The sequence below is a fragment of the Mycteria americana genome, chromosome 6 (genome assembly GCF_035582795.1).
Source record: "Mycteria americana isolate JAX WOST 10 ecotype Jacksonville Zoo and Gardens chromosome 6, USCA_MyAme_1.0, whole genome shotgun sequence".
Lineage (NCBI taxonomy): Eukaryota > Metazoa > Chordata > Aves > Ciconiiformes > Ciconiidae > Mycteria > Mycteria americana.
Window position 1 is genome coordinate 15,831,062 of NC_134370.1, and position 19,688 is coordinate 15,850,749.

A 19,688-nucleotide genomic window follows, 5' to 3' on the forward strand; every position below is an offset into this window, starting at 1 on the left:
CCGGCAGCCATTCTGGGAGCCTGCTTGGGCTTTACTAGAGCTCGGTGGAGCAACCACAAGCTGTCCGCGGAGTGGTGGGATGGAGAAGCATCCGATCCTGCTCTGCAAATCTCTGTCCTGCCATCCAGGATGGATGCTGGGGGTGCGCCAGAGAAGGGCTGCTCCCACCCAGCATTTCCATTCTTTCTCCCACGTTCCCTTTAAATTAAAAAGCTGGCATCATTTTGGGCTGAGCTGCCGAGGAGCAGCCATGGGGGGGCCCATAAGACCGCAGCTGAGGTCCCTCCGTATTTGCCAGCCCCACTGACAGCTCAGCTTCCTTGCACCGCAGCTTACGCCCGGCTCTTGCTCCCAGGTTTTGCTGCCTTGTGGCTTTGAGAACTGCGGGGCGGTGGGAAGGGGCCACCATGGCCAGCAGAAGCTCCTGGTGCAGCGGCCGTCGAGGGGTGTGGCAGCTTTGGCTGGATCCAGGTTGGCGAGACCTGCCACCGGGAACTTCACTCATCAAAAGCTTTTTGTGCCTCCAGAGACGCTGGTTGTGGGGATTTTAAGGAGGTGCCGACTGGGCCGGCTCGTTTGGGTGTGCTGTGCCGGCTGGCTGCCGGTGGGAGGCTGAGGCCGGCACAGTCACGCTGGCACAGCTTCCGTCGTGACCCAGTAAACCCAGTCAGACCTGACCGGGGCTCGCTCCCCTGCGCGCTCACGCGCGCCTGCACACCTCTGCCGCCCCGCTGCTTTCCTGACGCTCCCTGGGGACCGGCAAACCTGTCCCGCTGGCCCGAGCTGGTGCCTGGGTCGGGCTCGCCCGGCTCCATGCCGGGAGCTGTGGCTGCATCCCGCGGGAGCACCGATAGCCGCCGGTGGGAGGGTGGACTTTGGTCCCCGTGGACATTGCACGTTGCGATATTAGAGCAGCTGGTTCCTGGCTTCGCCCCGCTCTTGGGGAGGCCGTCAGCCCCGTGGCCGGATCCTGCCTCCACCACCCCTCTCCTTCAGTGTCGCCGGCTGGGGCGGGAGCTGAGGCTGTATTTTGGGTCCTATGTCGGCCCCCCCTGCGCTGGGAAGTAGGTGAGGCGCCGAGGGGCTTGGGAGCTCGCTCCTAGGGATGGGATGGGCTTTTCTGGGCAGTTTTTCTCTTAAACCCCAGATTTCATTGGAGCTGCTGCTGCTTTTCAGCCTCTTCCTGTCCCCCTTTTGTCTCCCTCCCCCAGAGAAAGCTCCCTGCGGCATTTCCCCTCCTGGCTTTTCCCCGTTTCCCATGGAAGAGCTGGGCTTGAGCAAACCAACCATCCCCAGCTCAACTGGTGGGTCCCACGGACCAAGACCTCCTCTGCCTCCCGCCTCGGCCTCTGGTCCTTTCCTTTTCCCAGAGCTTTGAACTTGCACCCTGCTGAGGGGGGGGGATGATGGGTTTGGGGGGGGGCTTGGTGCGGCTGCAGCCTGGGGTGACGATCTGAGCGGGGCAAGGATGGTTTCAGTTCCTTCTTGCTCTTTCTCCCCCACCCTAGGTATGAAAAATAAAAAGAAAAGGAGAAGCTCAGAGCAGCCCTTCCCTTTGAGTAAAATATTAACTGGCTTTTACAGCTAACTGATTAAATGTCCTTTAGGACAAAGTTACATCTGATCTTGGGTGAAGGAGCCTTTGGAAATGGGTGTAGCTGCTCCCCTGGAAAAAGTAGAGGAGCCTGGCCCTGGCAGCAGGGGAGGCTGCTCCCCCCTGCCTCTGCCCGGCTGGGAACCCTGCACAGCCTCACAGCTTAATTTATTATTTTTATTTCCCCCCCCTGCGCTGGCTCGGTCTTCACACTGGTTAAATGTTAGCTGGGGCTGGCACGCAGCACTGCGCTTGCCCTGCAATAAGCAGCGTCCCTGCCTCCCTGCCCGGCCGCGCTCCTGGCTCCAGTCCCTGCTGTGCCCAGCGCCAGGCAGCAGGCAAAGTTCAGGGCTTGTTTGTTCGGGGGAGATAAGGTGAGGACGCCTGGCAGCGCGCAGGCAGCTCGCAGGGCTGTTACTCATTTATTAGAAGTCGTTGTTTGCCTTGTCGTAAGAAGGTTTCTCCTCCCCTCTGCTTTCCCAGCCCAGGTGCACGGCAGATCTTGTGGCTTGTGCGTGATGCCGGGCTCATGTCCCCGTGCGGGGGCCTGGGGAAGGGTCCCCGCAGCTGCCGGGGTGGCCCCGTTCCTGCTGGCAGGATGGAGAGGTGTCAGCACGAGGCTGGCCGGAACACTTTTGGGTGCTCTGGTGCTCCAGATGTGACCCCGCTGCTTGCATTGCCCAAAAAGCTTGGTGGGTTTGGCTCGTGCCGGACATGGTGCTCCCAAAGCAACTTGTTTCCCGTTGACCTCCATCCCCACTCACCCGCCTTGCCTCGCCCTGCCAGGCCCATTGCTTGCGGGCAGACCCTCGGTCCGGACGGGGCTTGTCCTGGAAACAGGAGTTCCTTGGAGGGAGGATGCTCCGGGTTGCTGTCCTCTGCTCCCTGGGGAGCTCAGCCCCGCAGGCAGCACCCTGCCCGCTCCCGGCGTCGGGTGCTCCATGGGTGCTCTGCACTGGGCTGGCGCCTGGGGGGCAGCGAGGCAGGAGGGAGCAGGGGGGGACATCTCCCCGCTGCCCCATTCCCGGGATGCTCCAGGGCAGCGGCCAGCGCAGGTGCGAGGTCTGGGTCTGAACCCTCCCTGAAGGAAACAGCAGCTTAATGCAGGCTCCAGGACTATGGCTGGATCCCACATCCAGCCCCTCGCTTCTCCTTTTCAGCCCCAAAACCCTTTTCACTTTCGTTTCACTTTGGTTTTACCTCCCCTCTGCATTTGCATCAGGGAAACCATCTGCAGCAAGTGTGTTTGAACAGCTTCTCTACAGAGCCAGGTATTTGGTTTATATATATATTAAAAAAAACCCCTAAGCAAACATATAGGTGCTGGTTGCTTATGGGGAGCTCTCCTGCTCAGAGATACCCAGCGTCTCCTTCCTCCTCAGCGCCTACAAAATGAACCGGTGGCTTTGCTTGACACAGCTAGGAGAGGCGAGGGGTTATTCGGGAGGGATTGGACGCATGAAAGCAAGAGCTGAGGTAGATGTTGAGCTTCAAGGCAGCTTGGGATGAAAGAGAAACTGAAATCTCGTGGAAAAACACTGGGGGGAAAAACTGTTCTCGCTTGAAAAGACTGGATGAAGATGCCAAGTGGCTTCTGTATGGGTTTTCCTTCACCCTGCGTTGCTGCGTGCCTGAAGCATCCTTCCCCACGCTCTGTCCTCGGGAGTTGTGTCATTTCAGGAAGGGCAAAACTTTGAGGACAAGTATCTTGCATGGCAGGAGACGGCCAGCTGTGCTTTCGGGGAGGAGCGGAGCCCCCCTCGCCGCCCGTCCTGCCGCAGCCGCTCTGGGGAGCGGGGCTTAGGGTACCCCAGTGTGCCAAGAGACCAGCAGAAGGGCTTGGCCCCGAGCCCTGCTCTCTGCTTTTGGGGGTAAATATGCCTGCTTTTTGGGTGTGAAAATGCCGTGGGGGATCAGCTGGCTCTGCTGTAGCGTATCCTTCGGTCAGGGGGAGCTGCGGGAGGAGATGGCTGGGAGCGAAGGAGGGAGGAGCCCGGAGCAGACCTGGAGGAAAACGAGCCTCCGAGAAACCCAACCAAGTGCTCAGCAAGCGACTGCCGCCGCTGCGACGGAGCGGACGCTGAGCCGGGGGATGCTGTGGGGGGTCGCTCCGCTCAAACCCCCCTCCCCGCCCTGTGCTGGCTGCAGGGCTCGACGCCTTGCACCCTGCCTCAGTTTCCCCTTTGGCAAATGAGGGTTTGCTTTTCCCTGAAGCCATCCCCGGGCTGAGGCCGTGCCCAGTCAAGCGTCCGTGCGTGTGCGCAGCTGGCTTCTTCCCAAGCCCGCTTGCTCATGAGGTGCTGGGGACAGCGGGAGTGTCTTGACCTGGTGCTCTGTGTTTCAGGAGGGTTTGGTGGCCAGCCCCGTCCCGGGGAGCTGGGGAGCACATCCTGAGGATCAGCTGTGCCGGCCCGGCGGCAGTGGGCTGGGTGGCTGCCCTTGCCGGGGGAGCGGGAAGATGAGCGGAGGCATGGCCCATCTCCTGACGGCTCTCTTCGTGGCGGCGGCGGCGGCGATGGGCTACCCGTCACGGCGGTCTGCCACCGACCTGGATGCCACCCCCAGGACAACGGTCACCTTTGAAGGTAAGGGGGTGCGGGTCTTGGTGGTGGCGGTGAGGTTCGGGATCTTGCCGGCCCCAGGTTTGGTGCATTGTGACCGTGTCCAGCCTTCGCCAGCCCCCCGGAGCGGGGGGCTCAGCATGGGCGGGGTGGCTACAGGGGGGAATCCGGTCTCCTGGGCTCCAGAAATTGGAGCCCGCATGGCTGTCTGGCGTTGGGTGCCTGGAGTCGGTGTGCCCCGAGGGATGGAGCAGGGCAAAGGCATCTCCCCAAAAGCCAGAGGGGCACAAGGACGTGCAGGGAGCCAGCCTTGGCCAGCCCCTGGCCCTGCCCAGCAGCCCTTAGAGGGTGTGCTGAGCCGGGCATCACACCCAGGCTGGGCTCTCATGGCCCAAATAGTCAGCAGGAAGCTTTCTTCCATGGTTTTCTTTAATTGCCACTGGGCTCTTGGCCTCCAGCCTCTGTGGTGTCAGCCAGCCCCGCAGTGTCATCGTGCCTTGGGCATCCATACAACTTAGTTGACCTCGTTAGTGAAGCCCAGCTCAGCAGTCGACAGTGGGAGAGGGTTTCGTTTGCAGCTGGGGTGCCCTTTTCTCCCCAGGCAATGCCTCTGTTCGGGGGGGTCATTCCCTCCCCAGCTGCCTCCAGGGTCCCAAGCCCCATGGGACTTTCTCCTCCTGTGGCAGGAGGGTCCAAGCCTGGCTTGGGGTCCCTCTGGCCAGGGCTGAGTCCCACCTCACACCTCTCAGCACCCCAAATTGGATGGTTTCTCTGGCTCGGTGGGCAGGGAGCACCCATCCTCGCTGCAGAAGCCTTCCCCGTGCACGACAGTTTTGGTTCGGAGCTGGGGTCACTGCCAGCATGTTTTCCTTTCCTGCAGTGGTTCCCCAAGCAGCGTGGCAGATCCATGCTGGGCATGGATGTTGCAGCTCCCATCCCTGGGCTGCTGTTTTAATTGGCGGGGGGAAATTTCCCCTGTGAGTCTGAGCCCAATTAGTGCCTTTCACCTCCTACCAAACTTCCCCTCTTCCTTTCTTCCTGCCGTAACCACTGGCACCGTCCGCCTGTTGACCTCAGCGGGTGCCTTCCCACCCGCTCCCAGCTCCGTCCTCTGTCTTTTCCCCGATGGCTCGTGCCGTGCCTGCCCCAGGTTCCTCCCTCAGCCCCCTGTTCCCTTTGCAGAGCTGTCGGGCATCCGGCGCTTCAGCACGGGCACCCTCAACTACAGCACCCTGCTGCTGGAGGACGACCGGGGCATCCTCTACGTGGGCGCCAGGGGAGCCATCTTCGCCCTCAACTCCAGTGACGTGGCCGACGGCTCCCACCGCACGGTGAGCCCGGCCTCTGCCTGCCACCGGCTGGTTGTCCTCTCCTGTCCCGCGCTGCCCGGTCCCTGCCCAAATCGTGGCCACCCTACCCCTGGCTCATCCTCCCACTTGCCATCTCAGGTCTTGCCTGGAGGTGCTGTCCCCAGGTCTGTCCCCAGGTCCCCTGTGGATGCCTGGTCCTTTTCCCCAGCCAGGCAGCATGGGGACAGCAGTGGGAGATGTCCCCAAGCTCAGAGCTGCCTGCTTCAGGGACACCCCTGCAGGACGAGGGGCAGGGGAAGCGCACACCTTCGCTCCCCCTGGGAATGACACCCCAAAATCCTCCAGGCTCCTGCAGGTGCTCTGTGGTTTCTGCCCGCAGGTCGGGGTGTGGGACCGCTCTCGCCGCGGGCTGGGGGGACACGGGCAGGGTGCTGTCTTGTGCTCTGAGCAGCCATCCCCTCTCTAAATAAAAGAGGATTTTAGCATCTCCGACGGCTCTGGCAGAGGCTGGAGCCTGCAGTGACGGGGGGACCACGCAGTGATGGGGGTCACGCAGTGGCAGTCCCTCTTCCCCTTGCAGATCCACTGGGAAGCCTCCCCAGAGAAGCAGATGGACTGCCTGCAGAAGGGCAAAAACAACAAGGTAGAGCCGATGGGCGGGTGCCGGGTGCCGGGGGGGCCACCGCCGCTTTTCCCGGCTTGTAATGCTTGTCCTCCCCCTCTGCAGACCGAGTGCTTCAACCACGTGCGGTTTCTGCAGAGGCTGAACAGCACCCACCTCTACGCCTGCGGGACCTACGCCTTCCACCCGCTCTGCGCCGCCATCGTGAGTACCGCTTGGTCCCATGGCTGTCACCTGTCCCCTGCCACCATGTCACCCCGAGGTGGCACAGCCCCTGTCCTCTCCCACCATCTCCACCCACAGCCCCACTCCCTTTCTACCCCTGTCCCGGGGCGGGGGGGAGGCGAGTGACCCCCAGGCTGGGGTGGGTCGGTTTGGGGACGCAGGCACCGTGACGCAGACACCCAAAGTCCCCACCCCGGCGCTGGGGTTGGACTCTGACCCCATGGCGAGATGGCTGGGGGTGGATTGGTGCTGTGGGGGAACACATGGGCTCAGCGGGGCTGGGGGGGTGGGACGTGCCAGCACTGGAGCTGGTCCCCAGCCGCTGCTGTTGCAGGGTCCCTTCCCAAAGCAGAGGCTGCACACTGGCTGGTGGCCGGTGGCAAGCATGCCCAGGGAGGGTGACGGTGACAGGGCTGACTCAGTGGCCCCTCCCCAGGGATTTCCTGGGCCAGGCCGGGGGTCTCCGCGTGGCCGTGACTCACAGCAGAGTGGCCAGGGACAGCCACGTCCCCCGGCAGCGGGACTTTCACCCCCATGCGGCGGCTCCTCGGTGACTTGGCCGCCCTTTGCCCACCTCCCTCCCTGAGTTGGGGGCAAAGGGGCCCGGGGCCACATTCCTGGAGTGGCTGGGGAGCCCCGGAGGGGCCGTGCCTGTTCCCATGGCTGTGCCGCCGGTCCGGTTTGGCCATTGCACGCCCTGGGAGTCAGGCAGAGGAGCCGCCGAGCTGGAAGGGCCTCGTCATTATTTGACGTGCTTTGAACTGCAAACCCCAAAGAAAATAACTCCTACCGTGACTGGGACATCACCTCGGGGGGACCCAGCCTGGCTGGGCAGCGTCTGCCGGCCAGGCACAGCCCGGGAACATCAGCTGCACTGTCCGGCTCCTGCCCAATGCCCACACGATGCCAAAGTGGGGTGCCGGGGCTCCCCGTCCCCCCTGAGCCCTCTCCCCGCCCTTGGCTGGGGGCTCTGGCTGTCCATGTGGTCTCTGACCAGCTGGAGGGTTCCGGGGGTTTTGTCTTGCCCGAATAAGGGCACGGCTGTGGGCACTGCTTTGTCCCCGCAAGCAGCCTCTGCAGAGAGCCTGGGGCTGGCAGGCGAGGCCGATCTGTCCCCTCCCGTCTAACCCGGTCCCCTGTCCCCCTCAAGGATGCCGACAGGTTCACGTTGCCGTCCCACTTGGAGGAAGGCAAGGAGAAGTGCCCATACGACCCTGCCCGTGGCTACACCGGCCTCATCGTGGGTAAGCGGCATCCTTCCCAGGGCTGGCGGGGACATGCGGGATGCCACCGACCCTGGCCCCATCCCCAGCGCCCTCACGGGGGGTCTCCAGCTGGGTGGGCTCTGCGTGTGGGGGCCCTAGCAAGCCAGGACTCGGTCCTCCTCCTCCTCCTCCTCCTCCTTTGCCTGGGGCACGGGGATGCTGGTGGCTTTCGGGGCTGTCCCCGCTGCCCCTGGGGTGCAGGGCCCTGCTGACGGGTGCCTGCCCTGCCCAGACGGCGGCTTGTACACGGCCACGCGCTACGAGTTTCGGAGCCTCCCCGACATCCGGAGGAACCTGCACCAGCGGCCGCTGAAGACAGAGGAGTCCCCGCTGCACTGGCTGAACGGTGAGACGTCCCCATCGCCCCACAGGACCAGCGTCACGGGCCGTGGGACGCCGTGCGTCGCCTCAGGTTGCGTGGAGCAGGGGCGGGGGGTGGCCCTGGGTCCTGTGTGGTTTGCCGTGAGAGGAAACCGAGGCAGGGAGAGATCCCCTGTCCCATGGCAGGTCCCGTCTCCACCTCTCGCTCTGCGTCCCCCAGATGCTGAGTTCGTGGCCTCTGTGCTGGTCCGGGAGAGCAAGGACAGTCCCGTGGGCGACGATGACAAAATCTACTACTTCTTCACGGAGCGGGCAGGCGAGGAGACCACGTCCTTCTTTGACAAGAGCCAGGTGGCCCGAGTGGCCCGGGTGGCCCGTGTCTGCAAGGTAGGCATGTCCCCGGCCACAGGGAGCCAAGCGCTGCCCTCCCCGGCACCGCACCTTCAGGGGTGCGTGCCTGCGCCTTGGGGGAAACTGAGGCACGGGCAGAGGGGGACACAACCCCCACCAGCCCCTGCAGAAATGCTCCCCGCACCCTCCCAGAGCGACGTGGGAGGGAAGAAGATCCTGCAACGCAAGTGGACGTCCTTCATGAAGGCACGCCTGGTCTGCTACATCCCCTACTATGAGGTGCTGCGCAGCGTCTGCAGCCTGGACGGGGGCGGCTGGGCCAGCACCGTCTTCTACGCTGCCTTCACCCTCTCAGCGCAATGGTGAGCGGGGCAGCGGCCGAAACGGCTGGGGATAAAAGTCTGCGGCACGGGAGGGACCGGAGATGCTCGAGGGGACGCGCAGGCGGGCGCTGAGCACCTGGGAGTGCGTCGGTGGGGAGCACCCACGTGTCTGCCCGGGCTCAGGTGGGGCTCTGCCCCCCAGGAGGACCATGGAGGCCTCGGCCGTGTGCCGCTACAGCATCTCGGCGGTGCAGCACGCCTTCGAGGGCCCCTACATGGAGTACCAGGAGTCAGCTCGCAAGTGGTCCCGCTACGACGGTGCGGTGCCCGAGCCCCGGCCTGGCTCCGTGAGTGCCCGGGGGTGCGGAGCAGGGTGGGCATGGGGCGGCCGCATCCCCCCTGACCCCCGTCTCCCCCGGGCAGTGCATCACGGACCACTCCCGCAGGAAGGGCTACAACTCCTCGCAGGACCTGCCCAACAGCGTCCTGGACTTTGTCAAACTGCACCCGCTCATGTTTGAGGAGGTGAAGCCGGCCGGCGGGGAGCCGCTGCTGGTGAAGAAGAGCGTGGCGTACAGCCAGCTGGCTGTGGACAGGGTGCGGGCCCTCGACGGCCGCTCCTATGATGTGCTCTTCATGGGGACGGGTGAGCACGGCATGAGTTTGCCAGGTCTCTGCTGGGTAGGGGGGACACCCCACACCCCCGCCTGACCCCCCGCTCTGCTCTCCAGGGGATGGCTGGATCCACAAGGCCGTGGTGGTGGGCTCTGGCATCCACATCGTGGAGGAGGTGCAGGTGTTCAGGGACCCGCAGCCCGTGGAGAGCCTGGTGATCTCCCACGCCCAGGTGAAGGGTGGAAGAAGTTGGGGGACGCCACACATGGGGCACGTTTGTGCTGCGAAGCTGCCATTGGGCTGTTTGGGGGACAGGGGTGACTTCTGGGTCACCCCGGCTCGGTATACGTGCCCAGCGGGGCAGCCTGGGGAAAGGGACCAGCCCGGCCCCCACCTCCTTGCCAGGTGCCAGCTGCAGCTGACTGGAGCTGGGGGCCCTTCCCTGTGCTCCCCACCAAGGGAGAGCTGTGCTGTGGGGCTGGGGGGGGAATCTCTTGGCACTATGGGTCACCCCACAGCCCAGCCGCACCATGCCGGGCCAGTGCTGAGCCAGCCCTTTCCCCTCAGAGGAGCCTGTACGTGGGGGCAGCCAGCGGGATCCTGCAGGTGCCCCTGGCCTCCTGCGCCAGGTACGCCTCCTGCTACGACTGCATCCTCGCCCGGGACCCCTACTGCGCCTGGGACGGCAGGGCCTGCCGCGCCACCGCCACCGCGGACAGGTAGGGACGGGCTGCCCGTACCCGGCGGGGTCCCCGCGAGCCTTCCACCTGCCCCATCCCGTGCTGCGGCACGTTGCCCCGTGGCACAGTCGCCCCAGTGCCACCCCCAAGGGTCTGGCATGCAACGGCGGGTCTGCCTGTGGCCGTGACCCTGTAGGGGTGGGCTCAGCTGGGGCTGTGTGGCTGAAGCCCCCCCACGTCTTGCAGCACAGGGCTGGTGCAGGACGTTCAGAGCGGCAACGAGGGATGCCGGAGCAGCTCCGGGCGGGGTGAGTCTGCGCCGCCCCTCGGGACCGCAGGGGAGGCCGGCATCCCTTAGGGTGGCCGGGACGGGTGCGAGGCGATGCATGTCCCCGCAGGCTCCCTGCCGTCGAAGAACCGGACGGTGCTGCAGGGGGACGACGTGCTGCTGCCCTGCGACCAGCGCTCCAACCTGGCACGAGCCGTCTGGCTGCTGAACGGCAGCGAGGCACCGGGCGCGGGGCAGGACCGGCTGCGCGTAGGGGTGGACGGGCTGCTGGTGACGGACACGCTGCCCCAGCACAGCGGCGAGTACCGCTGCTTCGGGGAGGAGCGGGGTCTCCGGACGCTGCTGGCTGCCTACAGCCTCACCGTGCTGCCCGAGCTGCCCCGTGGCCCCACGGCCAACCCCTGGCCCCACACGGCCAGCCAGCTGGCCGGCGACATGCAGGTGGCTTACGTCTCCGCCATCGTCGCCTTGGTGGTGCTGTGTGCTGTGCTCGGCATCATCCTCCTCTACGTGTCCTGCCTGGAGAAGCGCAAGGGCAAGTACGTCCTGGGGGAGCCGCGGCCGGCCAGCGTGGAGCTGCAGACTGTCTCGGCCAACTGCCTGCGCAAGGGCCGCCGGGAGGAGGAGGAGGAGGAGGAGGAGGAAGAGCTCACCTACCCCGACGGCTGCCTGCGGATCATCCCTGGCGAGGCGCCCACGGCTGCCACCTCCCCGGTCAAGGAGCTGCCAGCTGCCGTGCCCCCGCTGCCGCCACCGCCGCCGCTGCCGGCCGAGCTCACCAACGGTGTGGGGGCTCTGCCCAACGTCCTCCGCAAGATGAACGGCAACAGCTACATGCTGCTGCAGCAGCAGGAGGAGCCGCTGGCCTCGCCGCTCTACAGCGCGTCCTTCACCGAGGAGCTCAGCAAGATCCTGGAGAAGCGGAAACATACGCAGCTGGTGGAGAAGCTGGACGAGAGCTCCGTGTAGGGGCCGGTGGGGGGTTCTGCCAGCGGGACCCTCCTCCCCTCCGGCCCCTTCTCCCACCCCCTGCCAGCAGTGTTACAAGACTCAGGCAAAACTACCTCCTGAATGGCAGAGCCAGGCCAGGCCCAGGCTCGGCCGTTCCTTCAGCTTTTCACTCACTTTTGAGACTCGCTGTACAGAAAAAAAGCAAAGAAAAAGAATCTATTTAAATTTAGGAGTTCTATTTATGTATAAAAACCCACCGACGGCGGCCACGAGCTGGAGGCAGGAGCTGGCGCCTGGCTGAAGGTGGACACTGGGGGGAGGGAGAGTTTCTGTCTGTCTGTCCGTCCAGGCGTGACAGAGAGATGCTGCTGTGGACGCGTGGACTCGGCCTGCCCCGCTGGGCATCCCTCGGCGCACGGGAGCCGGACGGCTGCTGAGAGGTGGGTGAGGAGCAGGGAGGGGGGCTGGGGGCTGCCGCACGGTGCCTGCGCCTCTCGCAGGGTGCAGGGTCCCTTCCCGGCACGGGGCCAGGGAGGGGTTTTCCCCCAGCTGCCTGCTCGCAGGCAGGAGAGGGGCTGCGGACGCATCTCGCGTTGACGGGGGTGGCCTCGGTGGCTGCCAGCCCCTGCCCGCTCTCCCATGTCTGCCCCCCCAGGGTTTCCTCTCTGGGAGAGGACGATTCAGCGAGGGACGGAGCCAGGGCGAGGAGCCCGATGTCCCCGAACGCCCCGGAGCAGCTGGCGGAGCGGCGCGTGCTGTCTGCGAGGAGGCCCCAGGTGAAATGCAGGGCTGGGTGCCCTGGGGAGGTGGCACCCCGGGGGCTCTGCCCCTGACAGGGCTCTGCCCCCTCTCCCCAGGGCGCTGCAGGGGAAGAGCAGGACCCAGCAGCAGCAGGAAGATGCACCAGCAGCAGGACCGGCAGCCACCGCCGTGCCCTGCAGCGTGCCAAGGGACCGGTGCAGCGCCTACATCCCCCCGACGTCCGCAGTGCCCCCGCGCACCACGTTTCCGCCCTCCTGCGTGGTGCCGTTGGAGAACTGGGGTTCAGGCACAGCCCTGTCCCATATGTGGGACAACGTACGGGAGAGGAAACGTCCTCGCGCAGCAAGGAGAAGGAGCCGCCCTGGACCAGGGCCTGCCTCCCTCCAGGGCCTCCTGCTCTTCATGGCACCTTCCAGGGACAGCCACTGTCCCTAAACCCCCCCAACTACCTCTGCTCCTGCCGCCTCCTGGGGGAACCCGAGGGACTGAGGTGACAAGAGCGTCTCATACCCCGGGGCCAGGGAGGGACGGACTTGCTGGGGGACGTGTCCTCCCCCCTGTGTTCCTTGCTGGCACCTCCAGGATCAGGACATCACCCGGAGCTCAGCCCTGCAGGGAGGGCAGGAGGGGGGGGCCAGCCCCAGGGGTCCATAACAGGCTGGAGCCCAGGCCCTCCTGCCCCAGAAGAGCGAGGCTTAGTGGGAAAAGGCAAGAGCCGGACGCCTGGGCTCTCCCATCCTGCCCCCACCCTTGTTTTTGCTGTAAGGGGGGGATGAGCCACCCCCAAGCACACCCCTCCCCCGAGGAGGGGCATCGCCCTCCGCGTCTGGCACCCCTCGTGCACAGCCCCACGTGCCCCCCCGGCAATAAACGCGGCTCTGTCTGGACGCGGTGTGGTGGCGTCTCTCTGCAGGCGCGGGACGAGAGATGGATGCGGAGGCTTTATTGGGGCTGCAGGCGCGGGCCCTGGACGGTGAGGGCAGAGGGTTTGTTGGTGAGGGGGTGCCACTGGCCCTGGACGCTGGGGTTGTCGGTGTGGAAGGGCTTGCGGATGCGGATGATGTCCAGGCCGGACTGGCCGGCCAGCTTGGTGGCCAGCTGCGCGATCTCCTCGCTCGTCTTGCTGGCGATGAGCTCCTCCCGCACCGTCCCGTTCACTGCGGCAGAGCGGGGGGGGGGGGGGGGGGTCAGCCCGGGGTCCCCCCACCCTGCCGCCCCCCCAGGGGCAGCTGCCCTTCCCCCGTCCCGCAGGGCAGCCGGCCCCGGCACCGTCTGCCGCTGGGCAGAGGCGGCCCAGAGCCGGGGCGGGGCGGCCCCCGTCCCCCTCCTGCCCCCCGAGCCCCCGTGCGTCCCCCACTCACAGTACTCGGCCAGCAGCAGCGGGGCCAGCCCGGAGCGGGGGCTGACGTAGAGGACGACGTCGGGGTGTCGCCGGGCGAAGTCCAGCGCCGCCTCCTCCACGAACTGCCTGCGGGGGGCGGGGGGCCGGCGGCCCCAGCGGGGTCAGAGGGTGGAGGTCACCGTAGCCCCCGCCCCAGGGCAAAGGTCACAGGTGGGGCCACCCCCGCCCTGGTGCCCTGCCCACGGGAGGGGTCACAGTGCAGAGGTCGGGGGTGTGCCACCCGCAGGTCAGAGGTCATCACCCGGCCTGCCCCTGTGCCGGGGCGTCGGAGGTCAGGGGTCAGCAGTGCCTTCTTCTAGTCCCTCCCCCATCGCGTGAGAGGTCGGGGTCACAGCCCCTCCCCTCCCCCCACCTCTGTGGGTCAGAGGTCAGCAGCACCTTCCCCTTTCCCTATACAGACAGGTCAGAGGTCACCACGGCTTCTCGTAAGCCCCTCCCCCACCAGGTCAGAGGTCAGGGGTCACCAGGCCTCTCCACCCCCCCTACCCCCCCCATCCCGTGCGGCCGGGGCAGCGGGCGGGCGAGCTGCCTCCCACGGTACCTGGCGCCGCGGGCGTCCGCCGCGGTGGGGCTGAAGACGAGCTGGAGGCGCTGGAGCTGCCGCACGTAGCGGCCCACGCCGTTGTGCAGAACGGCCGCCAGGAACCGGCTGGGCGCCCCGCGGCCCGTCATGGCGCCGCTCCCACCCGGAACCGGAACCGCGTGGGGAGGGAGAACATCCGCTTCCGGCCCCGCGCGGAAGTGACGCGCTGAGCGCGGCGGCGGCGGGGTCAGGCAATGGCGGCGTCCGTGGGGCTCCACGTGAGGGCGGCCGCCTGAGCGGAGCCGGGCCGCGGGGCCGGGGGGGGCCGCGGGGCCGCCGCCGATGCGGATCGGCAGCGGCGCGGGCGGGTGTCGGGGCGGCCCGGGCGGGGGCGGGGGCGGGCGCGGGCGCGGGCAGGGGCAGGATGGCGGTGGTGCCCCTGCGGCCCTGCAGAGCCGCCGGCCGCTTCCTGCCGCTGCTGTGCGGGGGGGTGAGGAGCAAGGGAGCCGCCCTGAGCCCCGGCGTGCCGGGCCGCCTCACCCAGCGGCGCTACAAGAAGGACGTGCTGCCCTGCCCCGAGGGGCCCGTGCCCTCCGTCTCCATCACCGAGATCCGGCAGTACCTGCGGGCCCAGGGCATCCCCTTCCACGACGGGTACAGCTGCCTGCACACCCCCAGCCCCTTCACCGACGGCCGGGAGGACCAGCTGCCGCCGCCGGCCGCCAGCGCCCCTTACACGCTTTTCATTGATAAGACCACGGGCAGCTTCCTGTGCACGGCCACCCTGGCCGAGGGCACCTGGCAGGACTTCCAGGCCAACGTGGAGCTGCGGCACCGCGGCGTTCGCCCCGCCAGCTCGGAGGAGCCAGAGGAGGACGTGCGACGGGCTCGTGAGGATGCCCGCTGCATCTGGGACCGGGCGCTGCCGCTCTGGCAGCTGCTGGACGAGGATGAGACCAACGAGACCAAGGCCATGTTCGGTATCTCCCTGGTGACGGACGCCACCCTGAAACGCTTTGGGGTGCGTTATCTCAGGACTGCCAAGTCCCTCGTCTTCCCCTGGTTCAGCCCCCGCGATGCGACCCTGAAGGGCCTGAAGCTCCTGAGGGTGGAGAAGAAGGGGGATGCAACAGCTTACGTGGAAGAGACTTTACCCCGCTTCGATTCCTATCACAATCTCTTTGGGCTGCCTCTGATCGGCCGCCGAGACACAGAGCTGGTCTTAACTGGGTGGGAGCTGGATGCCCTGGCCCTGCACCAAGCTACAGGGGTGGCCAGCCTGGCCCTGCCGCGGGGGTCCACCTGCCTGCCCCCTGCCCTCCTCCCCTACCTGGAACAGTTCAAGCGCATCACGCTGTGGCTGGGCGAGGACCTGCGCTCCTGGGAAGCCGCCAAGCTCTTTGCCCGCAAGCTGAGCCTCAAGCGCTGCTCCCTGGTGCGCCCCGGCGACCTGCAGCCCCGGCCCTTGGAGGCTCTGAACCAGGGCCTGAACCTCACCAAGATCCTGCGTGCTGCCTTGCCCGCCAGCCACAAATCCATCGTCTCCTTCCGGCAGCTGCGTGAGGAGGTGTTCGGGGAGCTGGTCAACACCGAGCAGGTGGCCGGCATCAAGTGGGCGCGCTTCCCTGAGCTCAACAAGCTCCTCAAAGGGCACCGCAGAGGGGAGCTCACCATCTTCACAGGTGATGGGCAAATGGCTGGTAGACGGGGGGAGCAGAGGGCACTTTGGTGGCTTCACCCTCCTGGGGGTGACGCCTCACGAGTCTTCCTGGTCTCTTTCGCTCACAGCTTTGGCTGAGCCCATCATGGTGCTGCGCAAGAGGCTGGGGTGTGTTTCTGGGTGCGGTGGGTCCAGGCATGCTGGCGTGAGGTTGGGCTCCGTGCTTGGGGTGACACAGGGACTCCTGGGGTGTCCCTTCCCCCTGCTCCCATCCGCTGCTTCCTGTCTGAGCCCTCTCTGCGCCCCACCGCCGGCTGCCCAGCCCTTCCCTGCACCCTGCAGGGACCCACTAGCTGCTGGTCGCGTGTGCCTGGACACGCAGCCTGGCGTGAGACGCTGCTTGTTTATGGTGGGAGTGCTGCGGATGGGCCGCTCTTAGTCCGCTCCCTGGTGCTTCCACCTCTAAACAACCCCCTGGTGCGTTCAGGACAGGTCAGATCTTCTCCCTCAGCTAATTCCTCCCATCGTTGTCCTTGCACCAGGCCCAACGGGCAGTGGGAAGACAACCTTTATCAGCGAGTACGCACTGGACTTGTGCATGCAGGGGGTGTGCACGCTGTGGGGCAGCTTCGAGATCAACAATGTCCGCCTGGCCAAGATCATGCTGACGCAGTTTGCCGCCCAGCGCCTGGAGGACCAGCTGGACCTGTACGACGAGTGGGCTGACCGCTTCGAGGACCTCCCACTCTACTTCATGACCTTCCACGGCCAGCAGAACATCAAGTATGGTCCCACACCTTTGTCCCCAGTGGCATTTACCCCTCACGGCATGTGCTGTGGGGCCCTAGGGAGCCAGGGCTCTTCTCCCGCAGTGGGTTGTGGATTTGGGGCTGGCAGGAGGCACGTTGGGGCTGGTCAAGTCCAGGGATTGGCACATGGGGATTGTGTGGCTTAACTGCCTGCATCCCTGCTGTTGCGGGTACTGTGACAGCCTCCTGGGGTGGGGATGGATGGATGGAAGGGACCTGTCCCTGTGCCAGGTGGCTGCTCTAAAACCAGCCTCTGTCCCTGGCAGGATGTGTCCCCCCACACCCTGCTCACCTGGCAGCGCTGCTGTTTGCTGAGGAGGGAGGACAGGCACCTCCAGCTCCTTTTATTGACCAGGCCCTGTGGTGCCTGCACACATCCCCATGCGCTCTGAGGGTCCCCGCAGGCTGGGGGGATCACGGGATGGTGGGCAGGGGCTGTGTGGGCAGCAACTGGGTCCTCCTGATCCGGCTGCCCTTACCTGTGAGGGTGGGGCTGCGCCCGTCCTGTGACGGAGGAGATGCGGAGGTGGGACGTGCCCGGGGCCCAGCGGGAGCCAGCATGGTACCTCCCAGCTCTGCCTCCCCCCGTCCCTGTGCCTGGCTCAGCATCCCCATCCCTGCCTCCGCTGATTCCGGTCTCCCCCGGCCCAGGACAGTGATTGACACCATGCAGCACGCCGTCTACATGTACGACATCACCCACGTGGTCGTCGACAATCTCCAGTTCATGATGGGATACGAGAACCTCTCTGTGGACAGGTAGCCCTTCTCCAAGCCGTCCCCTCCTTCCTCTGCCACCCTCTTCACTGGAGCTGGCCCTGTCGGGTGTCAGAGCAGGGGCTGGGGACCCAGCGTGTCCCCTTTAGTCCTGTCCGGCAGCCCTGTTTCACTGAAGGGCGATTACTGCCCTGGGGAGGAAGAGGTGGGAAAGGGTGAGACAGTTACCTGCGATCCCTGTTGTGCCCCATCCCTTTGCCCACCTGGGCCCGGCTGTCCCATGGAGCGTGAGCCCGGACCCCTGGGTGCTTCCTGCTGTGGGGCTGAACCCAGCAGCACCTTGCTGCCCTCCCCCCGCACCGAGCAGTGGCAGCCCCTGACCCCGTTCTCACTGCCGTGGCAGGCTCGCTGCCCAGGACTACATCATCGGTGCCTTCCGCAAGTTCGCCACGGACAACACCTGCCACATCACACTGGTCATCCATCCCCGCAAGGAGGATGATGAGAAGGAGCTGCAGACGGCCTCCATCTTTGGCTCCGCCAAGGTGAGCTGGGCTGGGGTGGCCCTTCCTGTCTCTCAGGTACGGCGTGTTCCCAGGAAGGGGCTGGGATACATCGGGCAGCTGTCCCCAGCTCCCAGCAGCACCGAGTCATCGCTGGGGACCTGAAAGGTGCTGTGAGGGGCAGGATGTCCCCAACACTCGTGTCACCTGCTGAAGATGTGCAGAGTCCCGATTTGGCCAGGCCATGGTAGGGAGATGCAGACAGGGAGCAAAGGCTTTGCCAGCTGAAGGTCTGTTGGGACTTTAGGTGCAGTTAATTAATGCTCATTGACTGTGAGTGGGATGTAGTATGAAATAATTAAAGGAGCCAGGGAGGGTGCAGGGATGGGCTCTCTGAGTGCTCCAGTCTCTGCTGTGATGCTGAACGACCCTGCCGTGGTGGGCAGCAGGCGCTCTGTGAGCGTGCACGGCCCTTCCATGCTCCCTTGTTTCCCCAGGGCATGCTGTGGCTTCAGCTCAAGCCTGTCTGCACGGCAGGTCGCTGGGATGTCCCAGGGAAGACAAGGGGTTGGTGTCGGGGAGGTGCTGGAGTTGCCATGGCCTGGGATGCCCTGTAACAGGACTCGAAGGAGCCAGGCAGGCAGCCCGTGAGCACCTCCGAGCCCCGTGACTCTGGCTGCATCCACAGAACCCTCCTGGAGATGTTTTCCTCCCCCCAGGCCAGCCAGGAGGCCGACAACGTCCTCATCCTGCAGGACCGTAAGCTGGTGACAGGGCCAGGGAAGCGCTACCTGCAGGTGTCCAAGAACCGCTTTGACGGGGACGTGGGCGTCTTCCCCCTGGAGTTCAGCAAGGCCTCGCTCACCTTCTCATCCTCCAGCAAAAGCAAGGTCAAGCTGAAGAAGATGAAAGAGGAGAAGGCGGTTTCAGCCAAGAAAGCTCCGGAGGGAGGCTCGGGAACCTCCAAGAAGCCATGAGCCTGGCAGGTCTCTTCTTCAGTCCGTCAGGAGGGACGGGGACTGGTGCTGGGAGCACGGGGCTGGGGTCTGCCAGCCCCTCTGCCCCGGGAGCAGCAGCCATGTGCTGCTGCGGCCCTTTCTCCTCCTGTACGAACAAGCCTCTTGACCACCAGCACAGTATCTCTGAGACGTGGGGCCACCCGAGAGGAGAAGCGGGCTCGTCCCAGAGAACAGTGGCCAGGGGAGGGTACTTTGGCAAACACTGGCCGGTCCGTACTGGTGCTGAGTGCTGGGAGCACGGAGGGGGAGCGGAGTCAGCGTGGGCTGGGTGATGAGGAGCGGTGACCAGCAGCCCTGGGACTTGGGGATCTCTGGACCTGGGGCAGGTCGTTAAATTGTGACTAAAATGGAGCTGAAATGGTGGGCTGTCACTGGTGGGAGGGACTGGGGGGGGGGACTGTGCAGAGAGACACATAGCAGGAACCCCCCCCCCCCGTCATGGGTGGGAGTGTCTGGGCTCGATCCTGGCTTGGATGGAGCCAGTGAGGGGAAGGTGGTGGGGGGAAGTGTGGGAGATTGTGGGTGGCTCTTGCCCCAGAGCTGTGCGCTCTCCGTGGGATGTGGTGGGAGGACGGGAGCCGGACCCCCGTGGCATCACTGCTCGCGGCGGGTTGAAGGCAGCGCTGGCATCCTCCTGCGCCGGCGGGTGCGACGTGGTGCTCACCGGCTCTGCCCGCGCAGCCAACGCCTGACCCAGCCCCTCTGCTCAGGGTCTCCCCCAGCCCCTTTCTCCAGAGAGCATCACCAGCAGTAAAACCTCGGGGGCAGCAGCCCTGCCTTGCTCTGCTGGGCTGGGGGGGCGGCCACCCCCCTGCCCTCTGGGCTGCAGGCAGCAAATACTGTGACCTGGCCAGTCCTCGCCGTGGTAGGACAAGTCCACGGCCGGATCTTGGTCTAATCCCTTCAGTTTTTTTCCCTTCCTAGTTTTATTAAAGCATAAATGTGAGCACTGTTCCTGTGCCACTGTCCCTGTGACCAGGGGACCCTGGGGCTTGGGGGGGGACCATGGTTGGGAAGGGGGTGGCCCCCGGAGGACTGGGGGGATGCGGTGGCAGAGGATGTCCCTGCTGCGCAGGGCATCCCACCCCGGCCCTGGCACACCGGTTATTGCCGGCCTCCGTGCCAGGCATAGTTTTAACCTGAGCCATAATTAGGGGCTGAGGCAGGTGGGTGGTACACACCCAGC

The 19,688-nt window shown here is 65.5% G+C and overlaps 3 protein-coding genes across 5 annotated transcripts; 2 read left to right on the top strand and 1 right to left on the bottom strand.

Moving 5' to 3' along the window:
• The first annotated feature begins 3,941 nt into the window (after positions 1-3,941).
• SEMA4G (semaphorin 4G) lies at positions 3,942-11,309 on the top strand. Its single transcript, XM_075504659.1, has 14 exons — positions 3,942-4,179; positions 5,338-5,486; positions 6,046-6,108; positions 6,193-6,291; positions 7,463-7,556; positions 7,810-7,923; positions 8,119-8,285; positions 8,442-8,611; positions 8,775-8,919; positions 8,996-9,218; positions 9,304-9,419; positions 9,755-9,906; positions 10,114-10,175; positions 10,266-11,309. Exons 1-14 carry the CDS (start codon positions 4,053-4,055, stop codon positions 11,123-11,125), a joined length of 2,541 nt encoding a protein of 846 aa, XP_075360774.1. The 5' UTR covers positions 3,942-4,052; the 3' UTR covers positions 11,126-11,309.
• A 13-nt stretch (positions 11,310-11,322) lies between these two features.
• MRPL43 (mitochondrial ribosomal protein L43) lies at positions 11,323-13,948 on the bottom strand. The gene is made up of 3 exons (XM_075504664.1): positions 13,813-13,948; positions 13,231-13,337; positions 11,323-13,026 (listed from the first exon to the last, which is right to left on the bottom strand). The coding sequence occupies exons 1-3, from the start codon at positions 13,941-13,943 to the stop codon at positions 12,812-12,814; spliced, it is 453 nt and encodes a 150-aa protein (XP_075360779.1). The 5' UTR covers positions 13,944-13,948; the 3' UTR covers positions 11,323-12,811.
• TWNK (twinkle mtDNA helicase) lies at positions 13,944-19,447 on the top strand. 3 transcript variants are annotated; one of them, XM_075504663.1, is made up of 5 exons: positions 13,944-15,476; positions 15,997-16,237; positions 16,915-17,022; positions 17,384-17,525; positions 18,203-19,447. In XM_075504663.1, the coding sequence occupies exons 1-5, from the start codon at positions 14,219-14,221 to the stop codon at positions 18,458-18,460; spliced, it is 2,007 nt and encodes a 668-aa protein (XP_075360778.1). In that variant the 5' UTR covers positions 13,944-14,218; the 3' UTR covers positions 18,461-19,447. The 3 variants fall into 3 exon arrangements, with proteins under 3 accessions (XP_075360778.1, XP_075360777.1, XP_075360776.1); XM_075504662.1 differs by having other exon boundaries at positions 18,172-18,387; XM_075504661.1 differs by lacking the exon at positions 18,203-19,447 and adding an exon at positions 17,981-18,156.
• The last annotated feature ends 241 nt before the right edge of the window (positions 19,448-19,688 follow it).

Coding starts and splice junctions, on each gene's coding strand:
- TWNK (XM_075504663.1), top strand. CDS start 14,219: ATGGCGGTGGTGCCCCTGCGGCCCTGCAGAGCCGCCGGCCGCTTCCTG. Junction 15,477..15,996: donor GGAGCTCACCATCTTCACAG/GTGATGGGCAAA, acceptor TCCTTGCACCAG/GCCCAACGGGCAGTGGGAAG. Junction 17,526..18,202: donor CCATCTTTGGCTCCGCCAAG/GTGAGCTGGGCT, acceptor TCCTCCCCCCAG/GCCAGCCAGGAGGCCGACAA.
- MRPL43 (XM_075504664.1), bottom strand. CDS start 13,943: ATGACGGGCCGCGGGGCGCCCAGCCGGTTCCTGGCGGCCGTTCTGCAC. Junction 13,338..13,812: donor GCGGACGCCCGCGGCGCCAG/GTACCGTGGGAG, acceptor CGCCCCCCGCAG/GCAGTTCGTGGAGGAGGCGG. Junction 13,027..13,230: donor GCTGCTGCTGGCCGAGTACT/GTGAGTGGGGGA, acceptor GCTCTGCCGCAG/TGAACGGGACGGTGCGGGAG.
- SEMA4G (XM_075504659.1), top strand. CDS start 4,053: ATGAGCGGAGGCATGGCCCATCTCCTGACGGCTCTCTTCGTGGCGGCG. Junction 7,924..8,118: donor CCCGCTGCACTGGCTGAACG/GTGAGACGTCCC, acceptor TGCGTCCCCCAG/ATGCTGAGTTCGTGGCCTCT. Junction 9,219..9,303: donor TGTGCTCTTCATGGGGACGG/GTGAGCACGGCA, acceptor TCTGCTCTCCAG/GGGATGGCTGGATCCACAAG.